The 12,942-nt window shown below is 34.9% G+C and overlaps 1 protein-coding gene across 5 annotated transcripts in view; it reads right to left on the reverse strand.

Moving 5' to 3' along the window:
- LOC143235397 (leucine-rich repeat-containing protein 45-like) overlaps positions 1-12,326 on the reverse strand; it is a 67,345-nt gene extending 55,019 nt beyond the window's left edge. For 4 of the 5 annotated variants that reach the window (XR_013019160.1, XR_013019158.1, XR_013019159.1 and 1 more), the window contains exons 1-3: positions 12,130-12,326; positions 8,674-8,792; positions 6,935-7,074 (exon numbers count right to left, since the gene is read on the reverse strand). Coding sequence is in view for 1 of the 5 variants with exons in the window: in XM_076473526.1 (XP_076329641.1) it covers positions 6,935-7,074; positions 8,674-8,759 (226 nt within the window). In the remaining 4 variants the exon portion in view is untranslated. Of the gene's footprint in view, positions 1-802; positions 906-6,934; positions 7,075-8,673; positions 8,793-12,129 lie in introns of those variants that run through there. The other variant, XR_013019161.1, reaches the window with a different exon arrangement.
- Between the last annotated feature and the right edge of the window lie 616 nt (positions 12,327-12,942).

Below are 12,942 nucleotides of genomic sequence, written 5' to 3' on the forward strand. Positions count from 1 at the left end.
AACAATTTTGGTGTTTTGGTTCGTCAATCTTTTAATCCATCCAAACAATGTGCTGTTGCTTATGGCAAGGTAAAGAGGATTTCAACTTGTATGTTGAATACAAGTCCAGAGAGATTATTATGTTATCATATAGGTCATTGGTTAGGCCACATTTAGAGAACTGTGTTCACTCATAGGTTCCTTGCCTTAGAAAGGATATTGAAATGTTGGAAAGGGTTTAGAGAAGAGCTACCATTATTATATTTGGAATGGAAAAGTTGTCAAATGAAGGTAAGTTAAGATTTGTGAACTTGTTTTCTTTTGAAAAGGGTTAAACAGAATCTGGTTGAGGTGTTTATGATTTTTTAGGGAACTGATAGGGTTGATACATCATCTTTTGTTGTATTTAATGATGAATATTGTAAGGCTAGGGAACAAATATAAATCCTGGCAAGTAAGAGTAATCTTCAGTTAAAACAGCCTTATTTTTATCACATTGTTGTTGGCCTTTGAAATGCAGTTATTTCACATAGTTTAAGGATAAGACCTGGCTTTGAGTGTGTGGGTCAGTTTAGTGTTTCATGGAGCAAAGCAACTAGGCTATCTGCAACAAAAATCCAGTAAAAAATTAAAAGTAAAGTAAAAGTATTAAAATTCATAAAAAAGAATCAAGGTAAAACAAGACAAAGTTTAATTATCGAATTAAAACTTAAACAGCATGAAATCCAAATTTTACATCTAGTGTTCAGCAGTAAGAGAGAAATTACAGTAATACTAGTTTTAAAGGACATTCTGTAGCATAAGATGAATGGTCATAACTCACCAGGATGACTAACAGGTAAGTACAAACACCAGAGTTAGTCACCGGAAGTTGACCTTTCCAGTCCTGGTTTTGAGTTATGTGACGTTACGGCCACGTTCAGAAACTAAAGTAATAGAAATTGTAAGACTTTCTGTAGTATAATTGTAATTATTATAAGTCACCAGGATGACTAACAGGCAAGTTCAAACATCAGCTTTAGTCATCTGAAGTTGACCTTTCCAGTCCTAATTTTGAGTTATTTGATGTTACAGCCAATATCTAATTTCTTATCTAACTTGTTGTACTTCAAAAAGGAATCATAGAAAAAAGGTCTAAATTATGAATTAAACACTTAAATAGTATTAAAGAGGTCAATGGCCTTTAAACAACTAAAAATATTTGTAAAGTGAACAGTGTCACTGTCCAATGTTATGGGTAAACCTTGGGACAAAACCTGTTTAAAATGGTGCCGTCGTTGAGAGTTGTTATGACAGCAAGACAATAAAATGTGGCTTATTGTGACCTGAGTGTCATACAGACAACACACTGGTGCATCAGTCCAAGATAAAAGAAAAAAATTAGTTAAAAAACTGTGACCAATGTGTAGTCTAGTGAGGATAACTTCCTCTTTCCAATTCTTATGAAAACAAGATGCCTAAAGTCCAATAAAGGGTTTTATTTGGAAAAGCTTGTTTTCACATGCTCACTCCAAGTCGACTGCAAACTGGCAGGGAGCTGAGCTGTCAATACAGGACCATAGTCCATGTATGAAACTGTGACAGTGCTAGAGCAGACAGACTTAGCTGGGATGTCGGCGAGCTCGGTTCCGCGAATACCAACATACTCTGCTATCCAAAAGTACTGGATAGAAGTAGATGTTAAAGAAAAATGGGCCAGTCAGCTTTGAATATCAGTGAGAACAGGACGAGAACTGACGTGACACGATTGCAGGGCTAACAAACAGCTAAGTGAAGCAGTATAAATAGTACAGTTTCTGTATTGCATAGCTTCTATGTGATCTAGGGCAAGAGAAATGGCATACAATTCAGCAGTGAACACAGAAACAGTGAGGGGAATTCTGTGTGCAACAACTGAATCACAGCAAACAATGGCAGAGCCCACAGAATCATCTGATTTCAAACCATCTGTATAAATGGGAATGGGAGGATGGTTTGAAAGATATTCGGCAAACATAAGGCAATACTTCCAATCAGGAGTATCTGTCTTCTTCAGATAACTTAAAGAAAGGTCACATTTGGGGATAGTAATAAGCCATGGTGAGATGAGCTGGTCTGTGGATACTGCTATGTCATCCAAAGAGAGACCCAATTCATCCAATTGCACTTGGAGAGAAACAGTGGCAGACTGCCTATTACAAAAAATTGTTGCACACTGAGGAAGGAAAGCACAACCCCATGAGGGATGCTGTGGTAAAGATCAAAGTTTTGAAGCATACATTAATGACAGTTGTAAACAAAAAAGGTGTATGAGGGGATTCCATGTACAAACTCTGGACTTGAGAAGTGCGGAAGGCCCCCTATGCAGACCCAAAACTCCTGTTGATGAACAGGGTCCAACATTTTCAAGGCTGAAGTCCTGGTAGAGCCATAGACCAGAGACCCATAGTTTAGTTTTGATCGAATAAGGGCATGATAGATTTTTAGCATGGAACATCGAACCACCTCCCCAAGAAGCGGAAGAAACAAACATGAATGATGTTCAGTGCCCTTGTACACTTGACATGTAGCTGCTTGATGTGCGGAATAAAAGTCAGCTTATATTCAGGGACCATGGGAAGCACAGCTTCACTGATATGGAGATCAGGACAGGGTGAATATCCTGCTGACAACGAAAGTGCATGCAAACAGTTTTGGAGAGAGAAGGGTTGAAACCATATGCTGTGGTTCATGTCAGTAAATGATCGAGGGAAGTCTGTAGTTGCCCCTCAATAAACCTTACATTTTATGACTGACACAAGATGTGGAAATCATCGACAAAGAGACCATTTGCAACTGTAGGGGGGTAGTTGTCCACTGATGCCATTATTCTTTATAATGAAAAATGTGACACTCAAGACACAGACCTGAGAGACTCCAAGTTCCTGTGGGAAAGAACAGGAAAGTGTCAAACCCACATGGACCTCGAATTGCTGTTTCATTAAAAATGTTTAATAAAAATCGGTAAATTGTCACCCAACCCATACGGGTGGAGGTCTTGCAAGATATCATACCTCCATGTTGTATCATAAGCTTTCTCAAGATAAAAAAATACTGAAACAAGATGTTGTCATTTGAGAAAGGTTTCCATGATTGGTGTTTCAAATCAAATCTGGTGGTCCTTGGTTGAGTGCTGTCTTCTGAACCCAAATGAGTGAGTGAGAGGAGATTGTTTGATTCGAGGAACCAAACAAGATGGGTATTAACCATTCTTTCTACGATTTTACAGAGACAGCTCATCAAAACAATTGGGCAGTAGTTCAGAGGAATCTTGGGATCTTTCCTAGGTTTAGGAAAAGGGAGTACAATAGCATGATACCAAGCATCAAGAAAACATTCTCCTGCCAGATCCTGTTAAAAGCAATCAGAAGAATAGCAAGAGAAGCATGAGAGAGAGATGGCTCACCATCTTGTAATGAATATCATCAGGTTGGACTGATGTATTGCCAGAACAATGAAGAGAAAGTTTAAGTTCCTCCAATATAATGGGGTGATTATAGTCATAGAGACAATCAGCCTGAAAGGAAAGAGGTGATCATTCTGCTTGTGTTTTGATAGCTAAGAAAATGGGGGATGAAACAGAAATGCTAGATACATGAGAAAAGCTTTTGCTGAGAGTACTGGCAATGCTCTGGGCATCAGCAACTTCCTGGCCATTGGAGAACAAGACTAAAAGGGGGGCAGAAGGATACTGGCCACTAACCTTTCGAATTTTGTCCCATATTACTTTGAAACTGGTGGTAGAAGAAATGCTAAAGGCATATTGGATCCAAGATTCCTTCTGGCTTTGATGTCTGAACTGCTGAGTATGTGCATGGGTCTGCTAAAATGCAATGTGGTCTAAAAGTGTGGGATATCTACGAAAGGTACCCCAAGCCCGTTTTTGAGCTTTTCTTGTCATGTGGCAGGCAGTATTCCACCAAGGATGAGGAAACTGTGGGAAACGTGTAACGCTTTTAGAAATACATTGAGTAGCTGTCTAGACAATACAGTCAGTTACTGCTGCCATGCAGTCATCTATCGATGGCTTACATACGATGGCAGGATCAAGTTCTGAGAGAGTAGGAAAGAAGACCAATTAGCCTGGTAAAATTTCCATTGAGGCACACAGGTTGGATGGCAATGACCACGGCCAGTCTCTCTCAAAATGATAGGAAAATGATCACTGCCCTGTGGATTACTGTCGACTCTCCAAAAAAAGTAAGTGAAAGTAAAGTGGAGCAGATAGAAAGATCTATAGTTGTAAAAGACTGACTAGGTGCATGAAACTAAGAATAAGAACCAGTATTGAAGAGAGACAGGTTGTGGTCCAAGAGCATATGCTCTATAGCATGACCCCTCCAATCAATACTAGCACCACCCCAAAGGGGATTATGTCCATTAAAATCCCCCCAATAGTAAAAAAGAGGATGGTAACTGCTCAATGAGGACATTAAGGTCTGACTGATTATAGATCTCTTCAGGAGGGAGGTAGAGAGAACAAATAGTGATGGTATGACCCAAGGAAAAATGGATGGCAACAGCCTCCAAGGGTGTATCAAGTAACAAGGACAGGGTGGGCACATGCTGATCAACCAGCAATGCAACCTCACTATGCACCCTTCCACCACAATGACTTGTCATTTCTATGAAAGGAAAATTGCCAAAGAGTGACTGTATCAGCAAGTTTCAGAAATGTTTCCTGTAAAGAGAGGTACATGGGATGGTAAGAATCAATTAAATCCTTAATGTCATCTAAATTTGATCGAAAACCTCAACAGTTCCATTGGATAAGCATGGCCATTGTTATTTTTGTGGAGGAGAATGTGGTGAGGAGATCTGTTTGCGACCACGTTTTTTTCTTTACTGGACGAAGATCTATCAACCTCCATAGATCCTGCCCTGGGTCAGGTAAACAGGTCTCTGTCTGTGGAAAAAAATTCCAATTACTGAGGGCATGAACAAATGGTTGATTTACTTTTTGGGGCTGAAGAAGAGGATGGACCAGAGGAAACATTTGAATCTGAAAGAAGTGAAACTGGGCAGTCACTGGAAGGAGTGGTTGGGACAGAGATGGAAGTAGACATAGATGCATCAACTTTTTTAATTATGGAGGGCACAAGATTTTTAAGACGTTTTTCAAACAACTCTGTTGGAGGCACGGAAAGATCTGTCTGCACTCACACTGTGGTAGTGGAATGGAGTGCAGCAGCATATTTCCAAGATAAGAGTTGGGGACAATAATTTCCAAGCCTCTGAGTAGGTGACATTATTAACAGTTCTTAAGCATTGCATCTCTTTCTCTTCTACCCATTTAGGGCAAGAAATAGAGAGTAAGGAGGGTGTGGGCCACTAGTTAACACAGTGTGGTTCCAGATTGCACATACCAAAGAGCCACAACATGATGTTTTTGAGTGACCAAACCTGTGACACTGGAAATATCCAAAAGGATTAGAAATGTAAGCCTGTACCTTACAGTTCAGATAACCTGCTTTGACTGTGGCAGGAGAACAAGGTGATGCAAACGTTAGTATCAGAACATTGGTAAAGTCCATAATTCCATCTTTAGGGGTGAAGATTCGGCATACTGTAGTAACTGACTTTGAAAAGCCTGCATATCCCTCTAGTCCTTCCTGAATAAAAAAGGGAGACATTTGCCCTAAAGGTTTGTCTGAAAAAGAATGTAATATAAGAAAATCAAGTACAGGTCTTACAGATGTTGAAGATTGCTGCTCAGAGTCTTCAAGATGTGATCATTTACCTATGGACTGTTTTTATTTGGAGAATCCATAACAAAAAAAGAATGTTTTGGCACGCACTGACCCACCCACCATGAAGCCCTATGAGGGCCAAACAAGGACACTGCAGCAATGCCAGGGTTTCATGAGCACTATACTCAAACACCAATATCAGATACAATGTCCCCAACACCTGTTGAGAACATCTAACACTGGTACTTGGTTGACCCTAGCCCAAGTGGACCAGCCGACTGACTCTAGGGGGGCCACCCCAAAGCTGCCCGTCTACAGGAATTCAAGGACAAAGTAGTGTGTTAGGGTTGGACCCCTCAACCACCAGGATCCTTTCCTCCCCTTCACAGGTCACCATGCATGGTAAAGCTGGCTTTGAGTTTTTAAGTGTTTAATTTGGTGGATAGGAAGGCCTAAATGTAATAAAAGGGCCCTCAATGTTCTTTATGTTAAATACCTACACAAAACACAGTAGTGACTACATAAGTTGTTCAATACAAGATGTGGTTCTCTAGCTGTGTAAAGTTGTTTTTTCTGTAGTTTTCTTGAGTACTACTGATATAAATGGCCAAGGAAGGCATACAACATTGATCTGTCCAAAATCATGTCTAGTTATCATTGTTTTCTTGTAATGTTTTAAGCTCTGAATCACAGGCAAATGCTTGCTAAGTCAGTTGGAGAAGCTAGTCTGGTGAGTGGAGGATGAATTAGTAGCTCTAGTAGCAAATATTTTTGTAGCACAGCAGCATGAGTAGCAATATTAAAAGAAAAACAGTAGCAGTAACAACAGGGCAGCTATATCAGCGTATCATATGAGAATATACAGATAAATCAATAGCTTATCCCTCTTTTACAGGATCTAATATTTATAAGTTTTTACTTGGCCAATTATTGTTCCTTTATTGGAGAACATTTCTTTTTGGTACTGACTTCAATACAAGAAGCTGTGACATCTCCACTCTCGTCCACCCAGTCAAACAAATTCAATATCATCAAGTTGCATACTGGGTGTTAAATAACTAAGAAAAATCATTGATATTACACTCTAAATACACTACTAATCATCTCACAAATTCTATAATTGGCTTCTTTCATAATGAAACAAATTTCGTAATGTTATCTTTGATGCTGTTGTTTAGATAAACTAACATATTGTATTCTGCAGTAAACAGTTTCTTTTGTGTGCTATTTTCAATGTTATAACTTACCTTCTTCTGAAAGCATGCAGTCAGCTAGAGAAAGTTGAGTTAGTGTGTAATCAATGGCAAACAACTTCCCTAATATAGAACACATTTCAGTTGCCATGCTACATGTTGATAAGTTAAGAAGAGTGTTTTCTGGATTTAATCTAAGGAATAAATCATATAAGAACATTTCAAAATAATTCAGATTTTGTAATAACAAACATGAACAAATAAATGCACCATAAAAAAAAAACTTTCCTTTTATGGTCCACTATGCATTATTGTTGGAATTACTAATGAATGTATCATGTTGTCACAAATCTTTGTGGTTATAAGGTGAATTTATTTTTATTCTTACTTTTTAATACTTATAACTCAGATGCACTTATAATACTACTAAATTATAGGTAATTATTTCATATTTTAACTTTTATTTACTCAAATGAATTACAATGAAACAATTACAAACATTTACTTTACCAATACTGTTGCTGAAGAAGTTTTAGAACTACAAATTCTGAAACAATGGAAGCTTATCATTTTCACAAACTAATGTACAACACACAAGTTGGGAAAAAAAAACAAAGAATTTCTTATCCACAATGCAGCCTAGTGACCAGATTGTCCAGTTGATCAAAGGTAAAAAGAATATGACAGTTAGATCTGTATGATGTTGAGTATCCTAAAATATCAAGCTTCTCTTATAGCTTACACAAATTTTTGTTTCTTACATTGAATACAATAAAAATAACAGTACAGTCCTTCTTAATTTGATTCATATTAGTACATATTTTAGTAAGCTAAATAAGATACTTTGGTATAAGTTTAGAATTAGTTTTCTCTTTGGTAAAATTATGTAACCTTCTTCAAAAAAATTATTATTTGTAGAGGTACATTTGTTGCTTAAGAATGATCACTCTTGAAATCATTTAATGGATATTGATGTGCTTCCAAGTAGAACCCAAATAAAACAGTCAAATTGTTATAAGTTTAAATGAGTTGTATTCATTATAAGTGCTTAACTCAGTGGAACTATATTACATTAACATTTAACACAACTTTCAAACTAGCAAGTTTCATAATCATAATGAATGGAAGGCTCAATTAAGCAAACCAAATTCAGTGTTTTGTTTAGTAAGTATATATTTACATATTAAATCCAATAAGATATGAAACATATTAGAAATTAGAAGTTACTGTTACTTTCTTCTCAATTTACTATTCTGTTCAGTAGATTCTTAACTAGATATTAAAGATATATACTATGTTTATCAAACATCATTTATTCCAAACCTATATTTTAGATTGTGAAATACAATTCAACAGTATAACTTCTTCCAGATATTATGATCAGGATAGAAATCAAGAAAAGCATTTCAGTTTGGAGAAATCTATACTAGTTTAGGTCACAATGCAGTCAGTTTACTCATGTTTAAAGGAAAATCTTCATTTATAACCAACAGCTGATAGTCCAGTGAAGTCCAAATTCTATTTAGTGCTTCTGAGATATGTAAACATTACATCTTGTAGAGTACTTTTCAGCCTTGTTTTTTTCATTATATAACAGTCTAAAAAACTCTTAATATACACACCAAAGACACCACCACTTTTCATGAAGAAACTTATCAATCATCCATGTGAAGAGAACCAATTTTGCAATTTTATGTTATTCAAGGTTATGCATTTAGCATGTAATCTATCAATCTTTTGTTTCATACACACTAATAAAGTATTCTGTTTTTTAATGTCAATTTAGAACCTACCTTTTCATTTCTTGTATTAAACTTTCCTGTGGTTCAATTTGAACATCTTTACATAGCCTAATATATGTTGTCCTTGTATCATTCATCTTGGAATTTAGCAAGTCCTTTCCTTACTGGATCTGTATTCACATTATAAATTATTATTAGTATTACTTATGATGGAACACTCAACATCAATGAATAATTATACACAGACATTGTGTCCTATTGTTTCAAAATTCTAGATATTTCTTTCTGTATGGACTATTAATATGGTGAGGTCTTACACACCTATAAATTTACAAAAACATTCTTGGTAATCTAGAGCAAATATTGGTGAAAATGAAACAATAAACAATGTAATTCCACTAACCAAAAACCCTCATTTTGGTTCTATGCTATTGCCTAGAATTACATGCAGTGGAGTCAAAACAGGGATTTGTAAGTTGAGTAAATAATATATATATAGTGTCTCCAGTCTTGTTTCCTGTTTGCAGTTTTCTAAATTCAAAATATTTTAAATTTTCTTTGCTGGCTTTTTTATACTCAAACATGTCCAAAGAATTACTTGAATTGGTAGCCAACTTTATACATTATAATGTTAATAAACACTGCTAGAAGCTAGCTGATACATTTTTCATTTCATACATACCATACATGTAACATTCATTTATTATTGGCCAGTAAGTCTCATTTCACCCTGTACTTAAGCTTTGTAAGGGAACACTTTATATTTGTAAAAAAAACTAACTTCAAAGGTTAATAGTATTATTTACACAAGAATTGGGATGTTTTTTAGCTACAGATACAGAAGAAACAAATCAATTTTTAATTACATCTACAACCTCCATAGTACTTTATTTACTATTCTACAAATGGTTTGGGTACAATAATGCTAAGAAGAAGAATTTTAAACAGGCTGTTTCAAGCAGATTTTCTTTTCCTTGTTGTCTAACATGCATGTTTTTGTATATTTTATATGTGTACAACCTTAGCAATTAATAGTAAAGGTTTAAAGTGTTGTTTAAATTGAACCTCTAATGCTCAAGCTGCTTTTTGCCCAAATTTTCTTTTAGGGTTTTGTACAAATTTTTGCTATCCCCATTATGAACCACTATTATGGTTTGTGATAAGGGCTGGGTTTTATAGTTTTTTTAGTAGTTTTAGTTTAGTGGATGGTACAGTCTAAATGGACAATAAGGTCCCTTGTTATCCCTAAACTTTATGTTAAACCAGAGCTCATTGGGCAGCTTGATATACATCTAAGAGAGTAACTTACCTTTAACTAAATACTTCCAAGAAGAATGCAACTTAATCACTGATGTCAATGAGAACCTCAAAAGCATGTGATAGTTCTAAGGCTATTTGACAATCACAAAAGTAAATTAAAGTACTCCTTATGTTCAAATACAAATATATTTTAACACATTTTTAAAATAATCACAACCAACATAATACGTATCACTACAGAGAAAACTATTTTACAAGTTTATAACAGTACTGAAAATGAATTGTATTCAGCAACATGACTCTGTACCCCATCTTCTATGACTGAAACTTATTGACTGTGAGGTACCGATATGGTTTTACATGAAAACAGTACAGACATTTACAACAAGGGTAGAAATAAGTACAAGTATGGAAAATATGTACTGTTGTAAAAAAAAAAGTATTTGATATTGCATTTGTTCATATATTAAACACTTATTAGCTAGATTAAAATGAATGCATTTCTTTGCTTCAGTTTACTAACATAGTAATAAAAGCAGCACATAAATGAATGCCCCAATTGTCTATTACAGACACAGGCACAAAATTATGTGTACTATAGAAATTGCTTTCAAACTGAAATATATATATATATGTTAGTATGCTTCATTTCAAGGTTGCATAATAAATCGTCCAATAACATTTCATCTTCACAATTGCATTTTGCCACTACAAATCATGACAGAAGTAGATAACTACAAGTCAACAGGAACACTTTTTAATCTATTACTTGAGGCCTTTTAGTTTCTTTGTTTTGTACATTTTCAGTTATTCTAACCTCCTTTTTTTCCCTTCATTTTACTAGTGATAATTGAAGCATCCTTCAAGAATTGTAGCTACTTATCATAAACATAATGCTTAAAATTTAATTAAAATTACCTAAAATAAATGAAATTATACAAATGTTATTAATGTCTTCTACAGATTAAATCACAGATGGTTTCCTATTCAGAAAATTATGATTCCTCTACAGTTTATATTGAAAAATGAATAAGGTGGCCTTCCATTGTACCTTTTGTTTTCATCCATTTATCAAGTTAAAATAATGAAACCATACACTATCACTATCAAAATGGCTTAATACTTTACTTTTAAAACTTCTATATGGCAGAGGATAAACATAGATATCAATTATGGGGCATCAATGGGGATCTTGAACCAATAAAAGATGTCCTGAGTCTCAACCTCTTTCAATAAACAGAAAATGAATCACGAAATCCAGTCTTGATTCCCCCTCCAATATTCATAAACCACTTTCTTAAATCCTGTTAATATGCAACCTCAAACACTCTTGAGGGTAGGCTTACAATCATAAAGAAATATTAAATGACTTTATAAATTATTAAAAATACTTTAATTTCATCTGTGGTAAAAGTTGATACTATAAATATATACACTAAGTTTTACATTCAAACAGCTATTCCAACAAAGTTTTTCTTGTTTATTAAAAACTGAAATCACAAGTTTAGAATTTATATGTAAAAACAGCTGGTTTGGGTTAAGAAAATTTTTATGAAGGTCAAAACATTGTTCGCTCCTCTACATAAAAAAGTTTTCTCAACCCAAATCAGCCGTTTTTATTTTATATATATATTTTTCTCTACAAGTGGGTTTTCTCGTCATCACTGAAGTTTAGAATTTGTTTATTGGCATTATTACTATTGTTTTATGTGATGATTATAACTTAAGTTTCATCGTTAGCACTGTAATTTTTCTTAAGTGAAAGGTATGACTGTTACAGAATCACAAGTTAGAGAGATAGTGTACATAATATTTAAAAAGTTAGCTTACTCAAGTCAGTTTGTTTTAATTGAAACTGGAACATTTAGTGTCACTGTTACTGTTCATAACAGTTAACACTGTTTAATGATTGCATGTACATATATATTAAAGATTTCTTTTTCACTAGATGTAAAATTGAAAAGAGAATCTGCGGCCTAAAAGTATTTCAACGAAATGTCATGACAACGTATTTACGTATCTAAATCAGGTTACTATATCAATATACGGCGAAATAAACGTGCTCAAAACTCCATATATATTAATAACACCGTTAGTTGGACTCTCAACTTGTCAATAATTGTTGACGCATCTTGAAGCTTTGTTTTCTCTTAAGTAAATTTAATTTAGAAATAACAAATAATTATTTTTTTATAAAATAGAAAAATAAAAAGCTTAAGAATAAGTTATATTTAAAACTTAACCTACTCAATAACTTGTTTCCAAGAAACCTTCACAATGCTGCAACGAAGCGACCCCAATTAACTAAGTTGGTTGGTATGATAACAGTACCAGCTGCAAACAACTAAAAACGTGGAATAGTAATTTAAGTGTGATGTGTGCGCGTTTTCTTACAGCAAAGTCCATCTGACTGTCTGCTGTATTCACCGATGGGGATTAGAACCACTGACTTTAGCATTGTAAATCCGAAGACGTACCGCTATCCCACCGAAAGATTTTAAGCGTTATCGATATTTTTAACGCATCAGTTTTAATACTGAATAATATAACATTAAATTATTATGCTATGAATAATTAATATAATTCTTGTTTGCGAGATATACATTTTTCAGGTTTTTCATTTTTATTGATAATTGAACGATTAGATATCAAACTTGAAAAGAGAAGAAACGAAATTACCGTAATGTGATTTTGTATTATTTAAGGAATTCAAAAGCATAGAGAATCAACAGAATAAAGGCCCGGCACTGCCAGGTGGTTAAGACACTCAACTCGTAATCTGAGGGTCGTGGGTTCTATCCCTGTCACACCAAACATGCTCGCTCTTTCAGCCAAAAGAGTAGCCAAAGAGCTAGTGGTGGGTGGGGATGACCAGCTCACGTTCCCTCTAGTCTTACACTAGTAAATTAGGAACAGCTAATGCAGATTGTCCCGTGTAGCTTCGCACGAAATTCAAAGTAAGCAATCAACGGAATAAAGCTAGCGTTAAAGAAATAACCCAACAACCTGTGCATTTTCGGAAAGTGAACTTTCATTCATCAGGGAGTATGCATTAATAGG

This window comes from Tachypleus tridentatus, chromosome 12 (genome assembly GCF_004210375.1).
Source record: "Tachypleus tridentatus isolate NWPU-2018 chromosome 12, ASM421037v1, whole genome shotgun sequence".
NCBI classification, from domain to species: Eukaryota; Metazoa; Arthropoda; class Merostomata; order Xiphosura; family Limulidae; genus Tachypleus; species Tachypleus tridentatus.